General features: G+C 42.3%; 1 protein-coding gene across 1 annotated transcript in view; it reads left to right on the top strand.

Annotated features, from left to right (window-relative positions):
- Window positions 1-23,628, top strand: part of ANXA10 (annexin A10) — a 70,893-nt gene that overhangs the window by 23,391 nt on the left and 23,874 nt on the right. The window contains exons 4-6 of the mRNA XM_069977833.1: window positions 2,589-2,702; window positions 5,569-5,659; window positions 15,809-15,888. Of these exons, the coding sequence (XP_069833934.1) occupies window positions 2,589-2,702; window positions 5,569-5,659; window positions 15,809-15,888 (285 nt within the window). The remainder of the gene's footprint in view (window positions 1-2,588; window positions 2,703-5,568; window positions 5,660-15,808; window positions 15,889-23,628) is intronic.

Here is a 23,628-nt window from a genome sequence, read left to right as displayed (position 1 = left end):
CAGGAGTGGATTAAAAACACAGAAAGGCTCTGTTCACACAATGTTGAAATTGAGTGGATGGCCGCCATTTAATGGCAAATATTTGCTGTTATTTTAAAACAACGGCTGTTATATTGAAATAATGGCAGTTATTTACTGTTATATCACGGCCATCCACTCAATTTCATCATTGTGTGAACAGAGCCCTTCTGTGTTTTTAATCCACTCCTGGTTTTGGTTGCTATGAGGACCACAATACTGACTGAAATATACGTAGTGTGAACGCAGCCTGAGAAAGTATCTATAATGTTGCTGAAGAGTCAGATAATATGAAACTTCATATGAGGGGATAATGTTGGATTACTCCCAGAGGGAGTGTTTCTGGTCATTACGCTGTAAGTACAGTAATTGCTGTGTAGATAGCCTTAATTCTTGACTGACAGCAGTAATATTAAAAATAATTATACCTGGAGTTTTACACAAGTTTCCTTCATACTGTAATATAATGGCATCTGTGCACAGACGGGCAATTACATCCACATTACAGGCAGCAGAAAAACTATAAAGTGACACAATTGGGCACTATGTACTTACAGAGAATGTCTCCTCTGTGTGATACAGCCCTTACCTGGACAATATATCACCTCCACAGGACTTACTGGGAAAATTCTTTAATCTGCCTACTAGAGGGTTGAGAACCAGACTGTAGAGGAAAATATATCCTTTGTATGGGTAGATATAGATGGTTTGTGATTTTGGTATACACAGGAGGTAGGAGAATATTTCAAACTTTAACCAGTCTGATGGCCTATCCTAAGGGCCCTATTCCACAGAACGATTATCGTTTGCATAATCGTTAACAATTAACGATCTCAAACGAATGCTATTGCGAAAGACCTGAAAAAGTTCACTCATTTCCATGTAACGATAATCATTACTTATGATCGTAATTGCGATAGTTTTTTCTTCACTATTTATTCCCTATTGCGTTCGTATCTATTGCGAACGACCGACGATGTCTTATTTAATGAGAACGATTTGCGAACGTTTTGCGAACGAGCAACGATAAAAATAGGTCCAGGTCTTATAAAGCGATCAACGATTTCTCGTTCGGTCGTTAATCGTTAACTGCATTTCAACCGAACGATTATCGTTTAGATTCGAACGAATTTAACAATAATCTGAACGATAATCGTCCGGTGGAATAGGGCCCTTAAGGTTTCATGTAAGAGAGTGCTAACCTTATAAGCACATCTTAGTGATCAGTGAGCTATAACTTGGGGAATTTTATTCATTACAGAAGGACCATGTGGTTTTGCATTGGTTACAGCAGTCGCACATCAGCACATCATGCAAATTCCAGTGAGAGTGCCAGTTAACATCCAGTAATCCCAGTATGCAGCACAGACAGCAGCTAGATGGGTTGGGGAGGGGGCTCAATAAGGCTATGGTAGGTTGTCACAGGTATCTGGAGCCATGATGACTGCAAGTGCTCCCCACTACTGCTGGAGAGTGTGTCAAGGTGGGATGCATACATAGGTGGGGAAGACGACAATTGCAGTAGTCCCACACATGCTCAATTGGGTTCATGTCTGGGGAATTAGGGGGGCCTGAGCAGTTCTAGGATTCCATCCCAGGGAAGACAACTGGCATGTATAGGTGTTCATAATGTGCAAGGATGATTCCATAGCCAAATCAGTTGAGAGTGCCTTCCACATAGATGGGTGGCCCCGTTCCCACATCAATGGTGCATTGCTCCTCGGTTTCTACATCACTAATTTGATATGGTGCCATTTGACCATTCATTTCATGGCCTTTCAGAAATACAGGCACTCTTGGCTCAAAAAACATTACTGCAGTCCCGGCTTGATGATCTTTACTGCTGCTGAATTCGAAAGTGCAGCCATTATTTTTTGCGGCGCCGCTAGGGATCCTTGCCGGAGTGTGTACACATAGTTCGGGATTACATAGACGGCAGCACTACGTAAGTTCCGTAGTAATCACAGCCGTTGCTGCAAATTGGCAACAACGGCTGTGATTGTTATGAAACTTACGTAGTGTGAACATAGCCTAAGGGTACAAACACACACACCGTATACGCAGCATATTTTCTGCTGCGATACGCAGCAGATACGCAGCAGATTAGATCTAAGTATCTGAACACAGCATCAAATCTGCTGCGTATCTGCTGCATATACGGTGTGTGTGTTTGTACCCTTAGGGTATGTTCAAATTGAGTAAATGTGGCCGAATTCCGCGGTGGATCCTGCCTGCCTCAGTGTCAAACAGTATCTCTATGGGAGGGCTTGCTTACCTCTGCTCAAAGAAATGACATGTCATTTTTTTTGCAGGGGAAAAATACATTTATATAATAGACAATATCGTTTTGTGTGTTCTTTTCAAGAACAAGTGTTTGGGATACAGACAAATAAGAGATAAAAGATTAATTTATATAGTGCCAATAAATACCACAGCACTTTACAAAAAAAAAAAAAACATTTGTTGTGGCTTGTAGATGCCTTCATGCCTCACCAGGTTTTGTCGGAGCGATAATCCTTATAATAGAACTTCTATCACATACAGACTATGACCTTTTTTTTTTCCCAAAGAACTTGCTTGAAGACTTGAGAGAAAATCTTGATGGACATTTTAAGGAAGTTATGGTTGGCTTAATGTATTCTCCAGCAGCCTATGATGCCCATGAACTCTGGCATGCTATGAAGGTAATACTGAAATTACAGGTCATTTACATTCCATATGCTCTACTTATTGCATTGAACCTATTGGCAATACATAGACCTAAGTTTATTTACACCTGATATTGTCCTGCCTGTTCATAACTTGGTGTGGTTTGTAGCTGGAGATATACAGCTGGAACTGCTCCTTTAGGCCCCATTCACACGTCCGTGTCAGTTTTTACTGTCAGGAAATCCTGATCAGGAGGCCTCAAATGTCATCAGGATAGTATCAGGATTTCCTGACAGTAATCCGTTTTTACCATCAGGAAACCATCAGGAAATCCTGAAGGTTTTTCCTGAGAAAAAAAATAGGACATGTATTTCTGCAAACTGGATGGTCACAGCTTGCAGAATTACAACTCCCATCATGCTTGGCTGACAGGTCATGATGGAAGTTGTACTTCTGCAGTCTGTGGTCACCCAGGTTGCAGTACATGATGGGAGTTGTACCTCTGCAGCCTGTGGCCATCCAGGTTGCAGAAGTACAACTCCCATCATGACCTGTCAGCAGGGGCATGGTGGGAGTTGTACTTCTGCAACCTGGATGGCCACAGGCTGCAGAACTACAACTCCCATCATGGCCTGTCAGCAAGGCATGGTGGGAGTTGTACTTCTGCAACCTGGATGGCCACAGGCTGCAGAAGTACAACTCCCATCATGGCCTGTTAGCAGGGCATGATGGGAGTTTTAATCTCACCTGTCCTGGTCTCCTGGCCGCCGGGGGGGTTGGGGATGGGGGGGGGTGCGGGTGCCGCGAGTGGCCGCAGGGGGGTGCGGGGGTACCGCGAGTGGTCGCGGAGGGGTGCGGGGGTGCCGCGAGCGGCCGCGGGGGGGGTGCGGGGGTGCCGCGAGTGGCCGCGGGGGGGGGGGTGCGGGGGTGCCGCGAGTGGCCGCGGAGGGGTGCGGGGGTGCCGCGAGTGGCCGCGGGGGGGTGCGGGGGTGCCGCGGGGGTACCGCGAGTGGCCGCGGGGGGTGTGGGGGTGGTGCGGCGGGGGTGCCGCGAGTGGCCGCGGGGGGGTGCGGGGGTGCCGCGAGTGGCTGCCGGGGGTACCTGCGGATGAAGAGGCAGCGAAGAGGCAGCAAGAGCAGAGGCGGAAGGTGAGTGGAACTCCGGACGCTTTCCTGATGTGCATCAGGAAAGCGTCCGGGGCCCGGGCGCTCCCATAGACTCCTATGGGGGCATCCGGGCCGGATTTCCGGACGAAAATAGGACCGGTTCTAAAAAATCCGGTCCTATTTTCCGGAACGGACAGCCCTCTGGAAAATTCCGGAAGGGTGTCCGTGTCCAATGAAAGTCTATGCGTCCGGAAATCCGTCCGGATTTCCTGATAGGAAATCCGGGTGGTTTTTCCGGACGTGTGAAGGGGGCCTTAGGCGTGTTTTATTTTCACTTGTTTGAACTCTGTCTGTATACTGCTCTATTTCTTCTACCTCATTCATTGATTTTCTTACCACACCACATCTCTTCCCTGCTTTTGACTGATACTGCCTCTTTCACTTATGCTTCACTTCTTCAGCCTGGGTTCTGAGTCTCTGATCTAATCATTGTCAGCCTGGGTTCTGGGTCTCTGATCTAATCAGGTGCTGGACAGGACCTCTCACCTCCTATATATACATCCTTGGTCTGTTAACCCTTTGTTAGCTATTAGTTTTACTTGTAATCATGCTTAGTGTTCCCCTTGAATCTGCTTTCTCTGTCTGCTTTGGCTTTTTGTACTTCCTGACCTTGCTACTTGGATCCTGTTTTTGTACCATAATGTACTATCCTTGTGTTTCACAAGTTCATCTTGTCCTTGTTTTGTGTATCACATTATCACAGATTAGGGATTGTTGCCTAGTTGTTTTCAGTCATTTAGGGCTGTCTAAGGTAAGTAAAGGGCAGTAGGCGGGGACAAATACAGGGTTCACCATCTGTGTCCACCCTTTACCTTCCCTGGCTGAACTCTACCTGTGGTTTGTGACATATTGGCAAAAATTACACAGGTTGGAATTGTGTATAGTTGGTGAACATAGTCCACATGTAAATGTAGTGCCAGAATCATTTATTAATAGTAAATATTAATAAACAGGTGGGCTAATCTACTATATCACTGCTCTCCAGCTCCATTGGATTATACAGCCATCTCTTATATAGACTTGGAAAGACTAATGGGCCCTCTTCTGCTCCCCGGATAACCCTTTTAAGCTTTGTGATTGGATAATGTTACATTCTATACAGAATATTTATTAATAATGTGTATTTTTTGCCAATTAAATTAGAAATGGTAGTTCGCAAAAATTGTTCTCAAAGTATTGTGCCTCCTAATACATCTGGTGCAATTCAAATTCATTGATTGAATTTCTTTTTACACCTACTATAAGCCCTACATGTTTGCCACTGAGACTGCTCTGCAAAGCCAGAGGTATAATAGGAAGTTAAGACTGTATTAGGTGAACCATATCTGGGAGAAGAAAGAATCAAGATAGCAGATAACCAATAAATGTCACACCATCTAGAACAAGTATACACAATGCACACATGTACATAATCCTTTAATAATAGGCATTTAAAAAATCTGGAGTGCTTTTTCAATTTACATCTTAGTATTTTCATTAGAATGTTTATGAGCAATGATTGGGTCACAGTATTGTGTCATATGGAATAATATGCTGTCTTATTCTCAGAAAACCATCTCATTAAAATGTACATAACTAGCCCATCTGCAACTAAGATGTCCCTTATTAGTCATCTGGATTGGTGGGAGTTGTTTATGTGTTCATAGTACTTTATGGTATTACACACTGTTCTTATAAAAACATGTAACTTGTTTACTCATGTCACACTTTTTCACACAAATACGATTGTTTACAGGGAGCCGACACAGATGAAAATTGTCTTATTGATATTTTGGCTTCAAGAACAACTTCTGATATTTTTCAGATGAAGGAAGCCTATTTAATTCGTAAGTATTCCTTTAGTTAAAATATTGGAAACTAATTAAGTAACAGTTGTATTGTCTACATCGTAGTGTTCACAATGGAAACAGACTCATTATTTGTCCACAATTTATCAAAGAATAAGCCACAGCTGTGCTTGGGTTTGTTAAACAGACATAGACAGTAGATGAAGTCAATTTCCTAATTTCTTTTGATCAATAAAAACAATGAAAACAAATGGGAAAAGTCATAGATGGGAATGGACATTAATTGATCGGTACACTAGTACTCTATTGTGTCAAGTGACTCTTTGCCTTTTTTCATCTTTAGCCCTGTTCTAGTAAGATAAATGCCACCTAGCTAAAAGAAAAGATATACTGTTAGGAAAAGTCTGCCTATAGCTTAGCTATTCAACAAATCCAACTGTTATGGGCTGTTTGCATTTAAGAAAATACATTGTATTTCATGTATATGCTACTTGTATGAGATTTTTATGCAGCTGTGTTCAATAGAATATTTTAAAGCATCACTCTAATGACAATTTTATTCTTCCTTCCCAGTATAAAGCTGGGGAAGGTAGACATCTGCCTTGCTTCCCCTGCTTACCGGGCTTTCCATTTTTCCATTATGCCGCCTGCTCCAGTCCCGCTGCAGGGCTGGTTTACACAGCCAGAAGTAATTTTCCCAATGTGTCTTTATACAATGTTCATAGACTTACATTAAAGCAAACCTGTCAGCAGCTTTTTGCTAAGTAAATTAAAGGCAGGCTATAACAAAGCTTCTTACCTTGAATAAGTTGATCACCCTTATTTCAATCTGTCTCTCCATTGCAAAGATATGTTTTTGAAAAGTTATGAAAATTAGAAGAATAGGCCCATGGGTCATTGCCCTGGGCTGCAAAAGCCCAGCAATGTTCAGCCCCTTCACTCTTAATAACCATATGAACACAAATGTCCACTTCATTTTTTTCACAATCCGAACATTGCTGGGCTTAGGTAGCCCATGGATTGCCCCATGGCCTTTACAAGCTTATATACTTTTGCAAAATTGACCGGTTTACTTTAAAAAAAATGACATTTGGTTCATACACAAACCCCAGTGTGAATGGACTAGTCATATTGGGTAGCAGCAAGCACTGGAAGTGGCCCTGTATCAGGTAAATGGTATGCCCTGTAAGCTGTGGAAGCATGGCAGCAACTTAGCTACTTAGTCAGCATTATACTGGGAGGGTAAAATAAGATTATTACTGGGGTGTCACTTTAACCATGTACTGATCAGATATTTTTTTCCATGTTATAGTAGGACAGTTTTATAACAGGGCAACAAAAAACATTCTTACTGTAAGACTGCTTGATAAATCTTCTTTACTTTTTTTTCACGTTACATAATATATACACTGTTAAATTATTTCTTCAGGTTATTACAACTGGAGATTACCTAACACATGTTGTTGGCTATAAAAATGAAAGTCTGTCTGTCTGTCTGTCCCAAAAAGACTTCCAAACGCCTGAACCGTTTGACCTCAAATTTGGCACACAGATACATTGGGTGTCCGGGAAGGTTTTAGCGAAGGTCCCGTCCCCGTCAGATGTACAGGAGGGGAGGGGGAGGGGAAAGAGCGCCCCATAGAGATGAATGGGAAAATCTCCTCACTGCACACACAGGAGATATAATTAGCTGCAGCTTTGCCCAGAGAAAACGGCAGTTGGAGCCTTAGCAACCAACAGGATTACTGCATTCATTTTCACAGGGAGTTGTGGTTGCTAGGGAAGCTGCCTCACAACATCCACAGAAATAACTGGTAGACCCCCTACTCCATCTATACAGTACATGTATATACCGGACCCCTACTCCATCTATACAGTACAGGTATATACAGGGCACTACAGGTATACCAAACTGACTGGGTAACACTGCCGCACCAGACCTGACCAATACCGCCATAATGCGCTGGATAAAACTGTCATACCAGACCTGACCAATACCGCCACACTGTGACTGGATAACACTGTCATATAAGACCTGACCAATACCGCCATACTGTGAATGGATAACACCACCACACCAGACCTGACCAATACCGCTGTACTGTGCTGGATAACACTGTCATACCAGACCTGACCAATACCGCCATACTGTGACTGGATAACACTGCCATACCAAACCTGACCAATACTGCCATACTGTGACTGGATAACACTGCCATACCACACCTGACCAATACCGCATTACTGTGACTGGATAACACCACTATACCAGACCTGACCAATACCGCCACATTGTGACTGGAGAACACCGCCACACCAGACCTGACCAATAACACCATACTGTGACTGGATAACACCGCCATACAAGACATGACCAATACTGACACACTGTGACTAAATAACACTGCCATACCAGACCTGACCAATACCGCCATACTGTGACTGGATAACACCGCTATACCAGATCTGACCAATACCGCCATACCCCTCGAAAAGACACCAGATTTTCTGGCAAGTCTGAACGGGAGGGTACTGCCCCTCTGCAAGGTGCTACCCTACGCACCAGACCATGGGTGCCTAATGGTAAATACGACCCTGCAGGTATACAGGACACCACAGGTATATAGGACCCCAAACTATACACTACAGGTATACAGGACCCCAAAACTATACAATACAGGTATACAGGACCCCAAAACTATACCCTACAGGTATACAGGAACTCCACCAACTATATACTACAGGTATACAGCACCTTCACCAACTCTATACTACAGGTATACAGGACCCCAAAGCTATATACTACAGGTATACAAGAACTCCACCAACTATATACTACAGGTATATAGGACCCCAAACTATACACTACAGGTAAACAGGACCTCCACCAACTCTATACTAGTTATACAGGACCTTCAAACTGTGCACTACAGGTATACAGGACCCCCGAACTATATACTACAGGTATACAAGACCTCCACCAATTATACACTACAGGTATCCAGGACCCTCAAACTATAAACTACAGGTATACAAGACCTCCACCAACTATACATTACAGGTATACAGCACCAACTATATACTACAGGTATACAGGACCCCCGAACTATACAGTACAGGTATACAGGACCTTCACCAACTGTACACTGCAGGTATACAGGACCTCCCTCAACTATACACTACAGGTATACAGCCCCCCCAACTACACATTACAGGTATACAGGACCCCCCAACTATACACTATAGGTATACAGCCCCCCAACTATGCACTACAGATATGCAAGACCCCTAAAAACTATACATTGTGGGTATACAGAACCCCTCCAACTATGCACTACAGGTATACACTAATTTCACTGATTAACTCAGATGAAACAATACCTTTAGCTTGGCCTCCTGGGCACCTTAGAACAAATCTAATTAACACACTGACACTTTATACCCGGGCAGTACCGGGTACATTTTCTAGTATATCATAAAAATGTCTGTCTGTCTGTCTGTCTGTCTGTCCCGTATAGACTTCCAAACGCCTGAACCATTTGACCCCAAATTTGGCCCACAGATACATTGGGTGCCCAGGAAGGTTAGAGCGAAGGTCCCGTCCCCGCCAGATGTACAGGAGGGGAGCGGGAGGGGTAAGAGCATCCCATAGAGATGAATGGGAAAATCTCCACACTGCACACACAGGTGATATAATTAGTGCTGTAGCTGTGGCAGTTGGAAGCCTTAGCAACCAATAGGATTACTACTTTCATTTTCACAGAGAGCCGTGGTTGCTAGGGCAGCTGCCTCACAACATCCACAGTAATAAATACAGTAAGGGTGCGTTCACACCTACAGGATCTGCAGCAGATCTGCAGCAGATTTGATGCTGTGTTCAGTTATTTAAATGAAATCTGCTGCAGAAAATCAGCTGCAGATCCTGTAGGTGTGAACGCACCATAAGGGTACAAACACACACTGCTTATACGCAGCAGTAAATACGCAGGGTATATGCCGTGTGTGTTTGGACCCTTAGGCTACAAACACACACAACGGATCCGCAGCAGATTTGATGGCGCAGATTTGATGCGGAGTTCAGTTATTTAGATCAAATCTGCTGCAGATCCGCAACAGAAAATCTGTCTGCATTGAGAGCATAGGGCCGGGATCCGCAGCGATACGGCAAGTGTGTTTGTACCCTAAGGGTGCGTTCACACCTACAGGATCTGCAGCAGATCTGCAGCAGATTTGATGCTGTGTTCAGTTATTTAAATGAAATCTGCTGCAGAAAATCAGCTGCAGATCCTGTTAGTGTGAACGCAGCATAACAGTGTACAGGGTATATACACAGGGGCTTACTTGCCGAGTGGTGTTGGGGAATGTATACAGTAAGGGGGTGTTAGGTAATGTATACAGCATGGGGGCTACCTGAAGGGGGAATGTATACAGCATGGGGGCTACCTGAAGGGGGCAGTGTATACAACATGGGGGCTACCTGAAGAGGGGAGTGTATACAAAATGGGGGCTACCTGCAGGGGGGAGTGCATATACCATTGGGGCTACCTGAAAGGGGGAATGTATATAACAAGGGGGCTACCTGAAGGAGGGAGTGTATACAACATGGGGGCTACCTGAAGGAGGGAGTGTATACAACATGTGGGCTACATGAAGGGGGGAGTATATACAACATAGGGGCTACCTGAAGGGGGGAGTGTATGCAGCATGGGGGGATACCTGAAGGGGGAAGTGTATAAAGCATGGGGGGGATACCTGCAGGGGGAAGTGTATACACCATGGAGGCTACTTGCAGAGGGGGGTGTACACAGCATGGGGACTACCTGCAGAGGGGAGTGAATACAACATGGGGGCTAACTGAAGGAGGCAGTGTATACAACATAGGGGCTACCTGAAGGGAGGAGTGTATACAACATAGGGGCTACCTGAAGGGGGGAGTGTATGCAGCATGGGGGGATACCCGAAGGGGGAAGTGTATATAGCATGGGGGGATACCTGCAGGGGGGAGTGTATACAGCATGGGGGCTACTTGCAGAGGGGAGTGTACACAGCATAGGGGCTACCTGCAGAGGGTAGTGAATACAGTATGGGGGTTACTTGCAGAGGGGAGTGTACACAGCATGGGGACTACCTGCAGAGGGGAGTGAATACAGTATGGGGGCTATCTGCAAGGGGGGCAGTGTATACAGTATGGGGGATACCTTCAGGGGGAGTGTATACAGTATGGGGGCTACCTGCTGGGGGGAGTGTATACAGTATGAGGGCAACCTGCGGGGGTGAAGTGTATACTGTATGGGGGCTACCTGCGGGGGTGGAGTGTATACAGTATGAAGGCAACCTGCAAGAAGGGGGAGAGTGTATACAGTACGGGGGCTACCTGCAAGGGTGGGTGGATACAGTATGCGGGCTACCTGCGGGGGTGGAGGGTATACAGTATAGGGACTACCTGCAGGGGGCGGAGGTGTATAGAGTATGAGGGCTACCCGCAGGGGTAAGAGGTGTATACAGTATGGGGGCTACCTGCGGGGGGAGTGTATATGGTATTAGAAACTTTGAAACCTCTTCTGTGTTGTCCTCACCAAGGATGAGAGGTAGTGCCTAAGAGGGTCAGATTATGATGCCGGATTGTGTATGCACTTATTATTATAAGCTGCAGGTTTTCTGCACACACACCTTACTTATGGTCTGCAGTCCTCGGGGGGCGGGGGACCCCCAAACTATACACTACATGTATATAGGACCCCCAAACTATACACTACAGGTATACAGGACCCAGAACTGTACACTGCAGGTATGCAGGACCTCCACTAACTCTATACTACAGGTATACAGGACCCCCAAACTATACACTACAAGTATACAGGACCTCCACCAACTATATACTACAGGTCAGCATACTCAGCATAACACTACCAATGTTGTACACAACCAGGCTGTATATTACACTGACAATGCTGTATATAACCAGGCTCTGTATATAAAACTGCCAATGTTGTATATAACCAGGCTCTGTATACAGTCTGATCACATGAAATCTCATTTTGGTTATTAGGTATTTAGGATGTTTAAAGTTTTTAGTTTATTTCTAATCTGCATAAGCTACAATTTACATAAACAGTGCAGAACTTTCGGGGTATATAGTGTATATAGGGATATATAGGGCTCCTGGCGATTTCCCCTTAAACAAAAAAAAACCAAGGGCATAGATTTGCCTCCTGGGTGACCTTGGAACAAATCTAATTAACACACTGTCACTTTATACCCGGGCAACGCCGGGTACATTTTCAAGTATATATATATATATATATATATATATATATATATACATATATATATATATATATATACAAAGAAGGGGTTCCGTGAAGCCTCAGTTGCGAGTCTCAAAACACGGGAATAGCCAGATATCCCTCTCTCCAGAGAAGGAAGCCCGTTGCCAAGGGGTGCCTCCTAGTGGGGAGAGCACCAAACCCCTCTGATACGTAGTCCCTCAGGTCCTCACTCTGTTGCGAGCTTTGGGACCTAAATAGGGAAACACCAGGGTGGCCCCTGTAAGTCAAAGTCTAACTCTGTGGCGAGTATAACGACATAAGACAAGGGTTACCAAGGCTAGGCTTCCATCCACAGACTGCAGTTTCGGGGTATTTCGCCCCTCTTCAGTGTGGAGTAGGATTCTGGCTCCCGGGGGGCAATAAAAAATAGACCACCAAAACACAACAATCACTGAACTCAGGGAGAACAGCGAAAAAATCCAATGGAGTACTCATTTACGAGTCTCCACTGATTGTCCCCTACAAAATTTGAATATGCAAATAAGGGGTCCATGGAGCCTCAGTTGCAAGTCTTAAAACAAGGGAATAGCCAGATATCCCTCTCTCCAGATAAGGAAGCCCATTGCCAAGGGGGGGCCTCCTAGTGGGGAGAGCACCAAACCACCCTGATAGGTAGTCCCTCAGATCCCCACTCTGTTGCGAGCTTTGGGACCTAAATAACAAACATTCAAAAACAGCAGAATATGTGATATTATTAGTTACTGTACAGTAATGGAGAGGATGGGAAACACAAGGGCGGACAGAGACTGCAGGGAGCATGAAGGAATGAGCAGGGCAGATGTGGGCACATACATGCAGCACTCTCTATCCGGGGAGAGAGAGGTTACAGCTATGAAGAGATTACCTCAACAGTCCTGTCCCCTGATGTAAGCCCCAGCCTGAAGTGGATCTGCTATGATTTGGAAGGTAAGGGAGACTTTCTGGGTCAGAGTACAGTGCTGTAGACCCCACTATGCAGGCCATGCCCCTCCCCCGCTTGCCCTCCCACCCAGTACAGTGAGCTCTTAAATCAAAACATTCTTGAACCAAGGTACCACTATACAGTATATATATATATATATATATATCTCTTTATTGTTTTCCCAAACCACATTTTTATTAGGAATTTTCAGAATATATAACAAAAACTTCAGAAGACATAGTGGAAAAAACAACAATGTATGTAGCCATACAGTATGAAAATGGTATAAGGCAGAAAACATATGCAAAGCAGTAAATCTGAACAATCCAGTACTTTCTTCCATGGCCAAGATATGACAGCTAGACGCAATAGAATCAAGACAAATCAACATAAGAATACGAACAGAAACAAGACAAGGAGAGAGGGGGGAGAAGAGTAAAGCCCCTATTACACGGCCCAATCTTCACAGCAAGCGAGCACCGACCTGTCAAGTTAGTGCTTGCTTCTTGTTCCCCTGCCTGCTGCTGGCACTATTACACATGCTGACAGCGAGTGGGTAAGATCGGGATGGGTGCGGGGAGATGCTGGGGGGCTGCCAAAGTGATCATTAGATTGTCCGAGCAGCCCATAGATGCGATCATTGACACACAAACGATTTCTTATTCATCGTTTGATCATTGTCGTGTTTACACCAGCAGATTATTACTAAAATTCAAACGATTTAACAATTTATTGCACAATAATCGCCCAGTGTAAAGGGCCCTTAATGCTTTTCACGATCATCACGGGTTTCCCAGAAATGTCATACAGAATCGCTATGCCTAATGGTGCGTTTACACAGGCAAATTTATCTGACAGATTTTGGAAGCCAAAGCCAGGAATGGATTTGAAAAAAGGAGAAAGCTCAGTCTTTCCTTTATGACCCGTTCCCTGTTTACGGTCTGTTCCTGGTTTTGGCTTAAAAAATATGTCAGATAAATCTGCCTGTGTAAACGCACCATAAGTGTATCTCATCTCATCTTGTATCCAGGCTAGAGGCGCTCAACAGGCTACTAGAGCCTACTTTCAAATGACCAGTTTTCCCCAATAATTATATCCTTTCCCTCTTATATTCTTATCACTTACAGTACATATATCATCATTACATTCTCACATATTAGGTTTCCCTCCTTCTTGGTGAATTATTTCTTTATCGTCTAGTGTATTTCTCATTAATATACTGGTCACAGAAAAGCTGCATAAAAATCTCATGAAAATTGTATGTGACTTAGTGTCTAGCATTATAAAGAGGTTGTATCAGATTGATAAACATGGCTGCATATGGTATTGCTGTGGAGTATAATTCAAATGAAAAGAACTGAGCTGCAAATTTGCATTGTATACAGTTATATACACTTCAGGTAAAAGGCGAGAGCAAATTAAGGAAAATGACATTTTCTACAGCTGCTATCCCCAGCATCATCAGCAGGGTACAATCCTGTCTATAGAGACACAACGGGGAAGACAATGCAACTACCCTTCTCTATTCTCTGCTTCAGTTTTCCTGTTGTGATAGGTTCATAGGAAATATAGAAATTGATAGTGCATATCATGTTACTTACACATTATTCATTACATAAACAAGCACCTCCAGACACACTTGGCTGTTTTATTTAATGATTTATTAAAACATTGGAAAAAAGTACAAGCAAGGCAAGGCAACATTACAAGGTTCACCAGCGAAATACAAGCATGCCAGTATGGGTAATTTAGTAAGGCTACTTTAAATGGACAACAATACAGTATACTTATAAAAAGTCATAGCCTATGGTCATACTGTTTTAAAAAAAAAAAAGGAGAGAAAAGGCGTCCACTTTTTCTTTTTAAATTAACATTTGTTATTACTGAATTATAGCTGAATTCAATGGAATGCACTAAAGTGAATGGAATGATGGCCGCCCCAATACACGTAGGGGGAGATTTATCAATGTTGTTAAACTGCCGGCGCCGGGCTGCAGGAACGAAGTCCCTCCAGCTGATACCTCTGTATCGGCTGCATGAACGTTCTTTTTTTCACTTCAATGCAAAGTGCGGTCACCGCCACACAATACATTGTGTGAATAGCTATTATTTCCAGAGGCTGTTCGTGGAAAAGCATCTGGAAATAATAGGCAGATACATTATTTTAACACCTGTTATAAAGAATGGGCGCCATTGCTTTGACTTCAATGCCACCCCTGAAGTAAAAAACAGAAGCTGATTCCATTGCAATGATAAATGTCCCACATAGTGTATTAAATAATAGACGTTGATTGCGTGGAGGTCAAAATAATGTTCATAACAATTATTTGCGGACAATATTTTGCAAACAATGGATGTTATTTTTCGTTTTTTCACAAACTTTTTTTTTTTACTGTCCTTTCTCCGCCTTTACTACCAAATTCAAAGGACCTTCAATAAAGAACCACATCCAAAAGGGCCTGAACTAGTATAATGTACCAACAGCCATCATTGTAATGACGGGTGGCCAAAATCACTGACATTTTCAGAAAAAAAACGGACAGAAAAACCATCATGTGAACATAGCCTTATAGTGTTTGTTAATATCTTTGATGCATTATTTTATTTAGCATGTCTATGTGTAGCTAAACAAATGTATAAATAAACTTTAAGTGTTTTAATGTGCTGGCATCAAAGACATAAAAGGGGATAAAAGGGAAAAATTAAAGCCCCAAGAGGATGATTATTTTGCCTTTGTATGTGCTTAGACACTATAAAAGAATGCTGATTCCACTGAGCGTATCTGGTTTGTGTTGCTTTCTTAGATATTTCTGGAGTATCTGCCTGTCACTGTTCTTTATAGAAACATTTCTGGTGACGTAGTCGGCACTTCAGAAGTTTGATTACATGAAATGTATGTTATCATAGAACACGTGCATGACATTTAAAATAATATGCAAACCTCTGTTTCCTTTGTAGAATATGGCAGCAATCTGGATCAAGACATTTATTCTGAAACCTCAGGGCATTTTAGAGATGCTTTAATAAACTTAGCCCAGGTATTGTATGCTGTATTCTATTTTAGTGGATAAAGTGTAACCAAAATGCTGGCAACACAAGAAAGTAAATTAAAAATCCTTATAGAGCATAATCCATAAGAATCACTAGATATTTTCAGAATACATAATCATTTTTTCAAGATGCCTTATTGCAAAATATCTCCTATTAACCATGTTTTCTTAGTTAAGTTGCAATGAAATTATAAAGCCTGGATAAAAATAGTATCCAATGAAGCTAATGAACAGTGTTGCCTGTTATTGGCTATGTTCACACAACATTTTTTCTTTTCCATTTTTAAAAAGAAAAAAATATCTCCGCCATTTTGAAATTATAACGTTTGCTTTTTGCAAAAGATGTCCGAAAATAATTGTCATGATCATTATTTTGACATCCATGCAGAAAACAGCCATCATTTTAAAGTCAATTACATCGAGACAATAAGGGACGTCTTTTTAAATAGAAAAGGTGGCTGACTTTTCTCTTTTTTTTGATGTTGTGTGAACATAGCCATAAAGGGACACTTACAATACAGGCGCCTCAGCAAACATAATTAATGTCAGGGCAAATAAGGAGGGCATCCATAATGGAGAATGTTAAACGAAATTGTATTGAGGATGAAGTTCAAAAGATCTTCCATTACAGTGCCCTCTTGGAAGCCACAAGGCCCCGTTCTTAGCCACAGATCACACACAGAGAAAATTACTCCCAAGCTTACATCCATAGACCTTAATCATTGTATGCATGATGTTAGAAAACTACACATTTACATAACCCGGGCATTATAGACCTGCATGCAAACCTTTTAGCGTAAGCCAAAAAAAAACTTTTACAAGTTTATTTTAAATTGGCCAAGTATGATAAGAAAAATAGACAAATTTGTAATTATAATTGTTTGCATAAAACACTACAAAAGTTATTATAGGGACCTAAAAGGCTGGCGTTATAGTCCTTATATCTATTCACTGACGTTGCTTTGTAGTATGGATCAGAGTGTGGGTTCAGACATAATGAAGTGCCAGAAGTATAAGTCCAATATAAGTGTAAAGTTCCTTTTTTCAGATATTTTTCCATGTTTTGTTTTTTCCATAAGCAATGTGTCATCCATCTAAGTTTGTACATATCATTAGTTAAAGGGGTGCTCCAGCGTGGGGGCACTTTTTTGGGGGGACCGGGGAGGAGGTGGCTGAAATAAAAGACGTCCACTTACCTACCGGTTCCAGCAGTGGGTCCCGCATCACGGCGCTCCGGTGCCCGGCCGCTTCCGGGTGTCTGACGCCGCCCAAGATGCTACGTCTCAGGGCCGCTCAGCCACTCAGTGAAGGAGGCGGGATCCGTTTGAAGTCTGCTCGGATCCCGCCTCCTTCAATGATTGGCTGAGCGGCCCTGAGACGTAGCGTCTCGAGCGCCGTGATGCGGGACCCGCAGCTGGAACCAGGGAGGTAAGTGGACGTCTTTTATTTCAGCCACCTCCTCCCGGTCCCCCCAAAAAAGTGCCCCCACGCTGGATAACCCCTTTAATATCATTAGAAAAAAAAGTACAGAAAACATCCTTAGTGGAAAAGCATTGAGGAACTCCTTCAGCTCCTTGAGATTTTCTCAGAATATTATGTTATGGGGTACGTCCAAGTACTGAAGGAGTACTGATCCAAAATACATTTGATTTAGGTGTTCTATTTATCAATTCTGGGTGTCGGTAAACTAAAAGGAAAAAATAAATTAATTACACTCTTTCCTGGTGTGTGTTCGCACAATATCTATTTATGCAAAACAAAGTCAATTGTTTTAAAAACAACGGCCGTTGTTTTCAATCATAGCTGTCAATAATGTTCATGATCATGGCTGTCGTGGTTATCAAACAACAGCAGTTATTTTGCATAAAAAAGACCACGCCTCTAAAAAAAAACTGACAGGGCGTAACTGCAATGGATAAATTTGCACAGTTTTGTTCAACCCACTCCTCCTGATGCTTATAACTGTGTTCAGAAACACTGGCAATGATGTCATGGCAATGTGATGTTTATAAAATTATGAAAGTGAAATGTATAGTAGAGTTTCTTATCAATATTATTGATTGCATATAGACTGCTAGGGTCTAAGGGGATAGGAAGGTACAGTGAAAAAAATAATTGTTTGATACACTGACGATATAGCAAGTTTTGAAGATGTGTGTAATTTTATCGCAGGTCCAAGTATAAGTATTTGATCACCTACCAACCAGCAAGGATTATGGCTGTCAAAGAGCTCTTAGTAAGGCTGCCTGGAAAACATGGATACCTATGTTCACACTGTGTAAAAAATAAGAAAAGGCAGAAACTATTTTTTTTTTTACAATAACGTTATTACCAAATTATAATCATCTGTGTTGCAGTCAATGGAATGACGGCTGCCCAATACACATTGGGGGACATTTACTATTGAGTCTAAAATGTGCGATTTTTCTGCAGAGTATTTGTTTTAGTTTTTTTACTCTACTAAATAAGACTAATTCAACAAACTTTTCATAACTTAGTGAATAGAATATTTTCAGAATATTGGCAGAATAATTGCAGAATTTTTACAAAAAAATGTGCATGCACACTCACCTGGTACTAACTTTTTAAAAAGTTGCAAATAAAAAATTGGGTGCAAATCAGGGTTTATGTAAATTTTTGGAGGAATACTCAAAACAGGCAGATAAAAATGTTTGCCTGTTGAATACTGGTCCATAAATAGAACTTAGACTAAAAATGGTTGAAAATTCTAATTATTCACCTAAAAATAGGTGCATCAGGAATATTAATGTAACACTAAGTAATAAAAACATATTAGGAAAGTAAAAGTAAAGTAAAGTAAAAGTTGTTCCCTAACAAATGATGTACACACAACCTCGATGCAGGTAAAATGTAAGCCTTTAACTCTATGTATATATAGAAAATCAAAAATGCCACACTTAGTTTAGATTTAATATTTCTCAAGTTTTTTACAGCATCAAAGCAGTGAAGAGCATCACTCTTCATGTGTTCAATAGGAGTGACAGTAGTCCATTAAAATTACAGTGATGTTGTATCCTTGCATGTCTTGATATGCAAGAGTGAATTGATTGTTAACATTCACTTTATGCTTATTTACCCTATTTCTTTACTCCTTCAGGACCTGGATTTCGATAAAAACCTTATTTAACTAATATGATATGTGTAATTTTAAGTGATAACGATAACTTTGGGATGCTTTTACTTATCCAAGTGATCTTAAGGCTATGGTCACGCTGTGTATGAGTCCGTCCGTAATGTGAACCGCGAATAAACGCACATAGTTTTGAGGTTGATGCGTTTGCTTTAAAGTACAGTTATACGCCCGCACAATGCACACTACGTATGAGCTTACGGCCGGATCGTATGCGGCGCCGTGAAAAATGAACAAGACCATTGTTTGAGGACGGAAATGTTGAAACTCACCGCCGTGGATTTCCTCGCGGTCCCGTACGGAGTACTTATTTCAGCCAAATTGAACTTGTTTTTTTTCAATCCAAAAGGTTCTGTGGGTTTTATTGGGCTGGGCGAAGATTTCCAAGTAAATGACTTGTTTCAGATCGCTTCGAATCAAGCTAAGGAAGCATAACTGTACTACGGGCGTATGTTCGCGGTTCGTACGCATCCGTCCGCATGTTGATTTTTCCCATGCCCATAGTTTCAGCCACACATGTACGGCGGCGTACGAACTACGGACGGACTCATACGCAGTGTGAACATAGCCTAAAACTGTGTTTTTTTTGTGGCACATTGTACTATATAGATTCAAAAATTACTACTTAAGTACCAGCCGGATGATCTTTCCAGCCGCAGGGCCGTCCGGAGCCGCTCGCTTCATTGTGTGAACCGACAGAGTACCATCGGCAACAACGGCCGTACTTTTACGTAGTGTGAACATAGCCCGACACTGTGCTTTCTGCTTCCACCTCTTTCTGTATCAGGAACTGTCCAGAGCACAAGATATTTTTTTTAAATGGGGATTTTCTCCTGATCTCATATGTTCTTTTGAGCTTGTATGTTCTTTTGTTCTTTCAATGAAATCTTTTGATCACAATGCTGAAAATAAATCCCACTCATTGCAAAAACACAATTTTTGAATGTTCAGTTAAAATGTGAAAGCATCTGTGGACTAGAAAACAAAAAGAAACAGGGTAAAGAATAGAGCAAAATGTTAGCAAAGGATTTGCGTTACATAGTGTGTCAAGACATACTGACTGATACAACGTATGTATAGTTTTATAGACTTTACTGTCACTCCTATTTATCACATAAAGAAGTACACAAATGACTTACAGAAACAGCACAACATTTTAGGGATGTTACAAGCAAGAAGGGAGAGACATCTCTGAATGGGGGGGGGGGGGGAGGGGGTATATACATCACATAGATAAGCCAGGGCAATAAAAAGGACTTGTTGTAAATTAAAGCTTATTTGGAAGTCCAAGATTGTTGGCCAGTTCAGTCTTATCTGTGGAGTGTGTCCATGTAGTGGGTCATAAATCCAGGTGCCAGGTTTAGTCCATGTGTTAATGACTGGAATGTTTTTATCAATTTGAATTCCCACACTTTCCTCTCTCTGTCACTCTGGAAGTGACCTTTGAGGACCATAACCTTTAAATCTGTTATTCTATGGTCCAGTCCTGAGAAATGTTGGCCTACAGGGGTGTTGAGACTTCTTTTTATTGTATGTCTATGTAAGTTCATTCTAGTTTGTAGTTTCTGTTTTGTTTCCCCAATGTAAATCCCTGTGGGGCATCGTGTACACTTTATCATGTAGACCACATTGGAGGATGTACATGAGAAAGCATTGGTGATTGTGTAGTCCCGCTGTGTATTGGGGATGCGGATTGTGTTTGTTTGCAATATGTGGGGACATGTGCTGCATTTTCTGTTGTTGCAAGGGAAGGTGCCAGTCTCTGTTGTTGATGTCAGAGCGATTTTTACAAGGAGTTTTCTTAAATTCGGGGGTTGTTTGAATGATAGAAGAGGTAATTCTGGGAAAATCTCTTTCAGTCTGTTGTCCCTCTGGAATATTGGTTGTAGTTCAGCAGCAATCTTTTTTAGGATCTTCATATGAGGGTTATAGGTGACCACTAATGGCACCCGGCTGTTCTCCTCCTTCTGCTTATATTCCAGGAGGCTTTGTCTTGGAATTCTTTTGGCTCTGTGGATCTGTTCATCAATGGTTATATTTTGTGGTGTAATTTCTTGCACTCTGAACCGCTGCACTCCCAGCTGCTATTAGCAGCCAAGAACTGTGGCTATAAGCGGGCAATGGCCGATTGCTGTGCCCTGCTATTTAGACACTTAAATGCAGCTGCATTTAAATGCTTATAAATTCCTATCCATGGTGGTGTAGTGAATGGATCACACACACCCCACAATGTGATTGCAGAAGGGCGAGCCATGCATCCGTCTGGGCTGGCGGACAGCACCGCCAATAATGGTATCACTCCTGAAATACTTTGATTTCAAGTATTTACCACGATATGGATTTTCCTGGCTAACACGGTACCATACTATACATTTTTTTTATTATCACATAAAGAATGATGGTCTTTACTTCAATGCGATTAGCTCCCAAACATTAGTGTCCCAGGAGCCGGGAGGTAATGACGATCACGCTTCCTGTCATTAACTGCTTGACCTATAGCGATCGCATATATATACTGCATTGACATCAGTGCTCCATTACAATGGGCTGCTGGGATCAGCGCTATTGCGGTGCTGTCTGCCAGCCCGGACGGATGCATGGCTCGCCCTTCTGCAATCACATTGTGGTGTGTGTGTGATCCATTCACTACACCACCATGGATATAAATAGCAGGTCACAGCAATCGGCCATTGCCCGCTTATAGCCACAGTTCTTGGCTGCTAATAGCAGCTGGGAGTGCAGCGGTTCAGAGTGCAAGAAATGACACCACAATCAGCCCTGTAGGTGGAAAAATAAAAGGATTACGGCACTTAGAAGGCGAGAAGGAACATTGCTTCAATGTGACCTGGACATCCGTGCATCAATGACCTTTGGTCATAAAGGGGTTACACTGCAGACATTAACACTTACCTGTTATCCAGCAAGTAAGACGACTTTTTAACACCGAAAAAACTTTTTAGAAGTCAGAGGTCATCTTATACATCGGGTATGGTCGCCCCATACGGTGGGAGAGCTAAAAAATGGCCGCATCCCCACTATATGGGGCAACCATTAGAAAAAAACAATTCTACTCACCTATAACCCATTCCTGGAAGCCATGCATCTCTACTCCAGCTCCTGGCGCAGGCAGTGTGACGTATACTGCCTGCACCGGAGATCCCCAAAGCTCTCCCGGGCAACCAAGCGTCTTGTCGGAGAACATTGGAGACGCTCAGCTGTCGGGAGAGCTTCGGGAGAATGACAAAGGCTCCTGAAATTCGAGAAGCCTCTGTCATTCTCCTGAAGCTCTCCCGGCAGCCGAGCGTCTCAGAGCTTCTCTGATGAGATGCTCGGCTGCCCGGAAGAGCCTCGGGGACTTCCGGCGTAGACAGTGTGCATCACAATGCCTGTGCCGGAAACGGGACTGGAGACGCGCGGCTGCGGGGAACGGGTCACAGGTGAGTTAACTGTTTGTTTTTTTCTTTAACTGCAGCTAACCCCTGCCTGACCGCAGCAGGGCTCCAGTTAGTAAACCCTGCTGCGGTTAGGCAGGAGTTAACATTTTCCGATGTATAAGGCAAACCCCTGACAATTTTCTTAAAAGTCAGGGGTCATCTTATATGCCTAGTCGCCTTATACGCTGGAAAATACGGTAAATGTCTATCAATCTGTCTATCTATATATCTCTCTAAAAAAATTCAGAGAAACCAAAAAACTCTATAAATATGTAAAAAAAAAAAAACAACTGGTACTTTATTGCATCAAATGGCAAAAAAAACGACCAAGTCTGTTTTTGGCACCTGATGAAATAAAACACCATTTTTTTTCACGTATCTACGAGTGCTGTGGTTTCTCTAGATTTTTCTATATTGTGTCCTTTGGATCCTGCCCTGTACTGCGCGCGTCCTCTCAAGTTGCTTCAAGTTGTGCAGCTGTCTCTGCATACTATCTATTTAGGCTTTTTCTATATTCCATATCAGGATAGGCAGAGTCTGCATTCGGCATTCCTCAAACATTTTTTATTCTCTCATATTATGTATCAAGTATATATATTCTTATTTTTATTATTATCCAACATTTTATTGCTATTTTAATCTTTGTAGAAGGTTTCTACTCTCTTAGATATTAGCTCTTTCCGGAACTATCCTCTTGAGGGGAGCTTTCAATGTCGTTGTCAACAATTTAAAATTATACTATTTCTACAAATATCAATGCTGGACAATAAACTCAAAATGTTAATGAATAATAATACTTTATTGTTTACACAAACAATTAAAATCACTTAAAAAACAGGAAGCAATACAGTATATACATAGGAAAGAGAGAGGCACAGACCAAATCCCAGTGCACAAAAATGGAGCACAAACTGTAAATAAATAGACTGGCACAAAAATGCAATAATGCAAAAAGTGCAAAAAGTGTGCCAGTATTGGAATCGCCTAATCCTAAGTAAATCTACAAATATACTGCCGAGCAACACCACTCAACCAACGCTGCGTTTTGCTAAAATTAAAATTAGTAGATTTTAAAGTGAATGTACCAGTAGTACAGTAGTACATTGCCTCAAGATTTTTACAACAATTGACTTGCGCCGAAGC

The sequence above is a fragment of the Dendropsophus ebraccatus genome, chromosome 7 (genome assembly GCF_027789765.1).
Source record: "Dendropsophus ebraccatus isolate aDenEbr1 chromosome 7, aDenEbr1.pat, whole genome shotgun sequence".
In the NCBI taxonomy this organism is placed as follows: domain Eukaryota; kingdom Metazoa; phylum Chordata; class Amphibia; order Anura; family Hylidae; genus Dendropsophus; species Dendropsophus ebraccatus.
The sequence above is the reverse complement of the archived record's forward strand: the minus strand, read 5'-3'. Positions and strand labels throughout refer to the sequence as shown.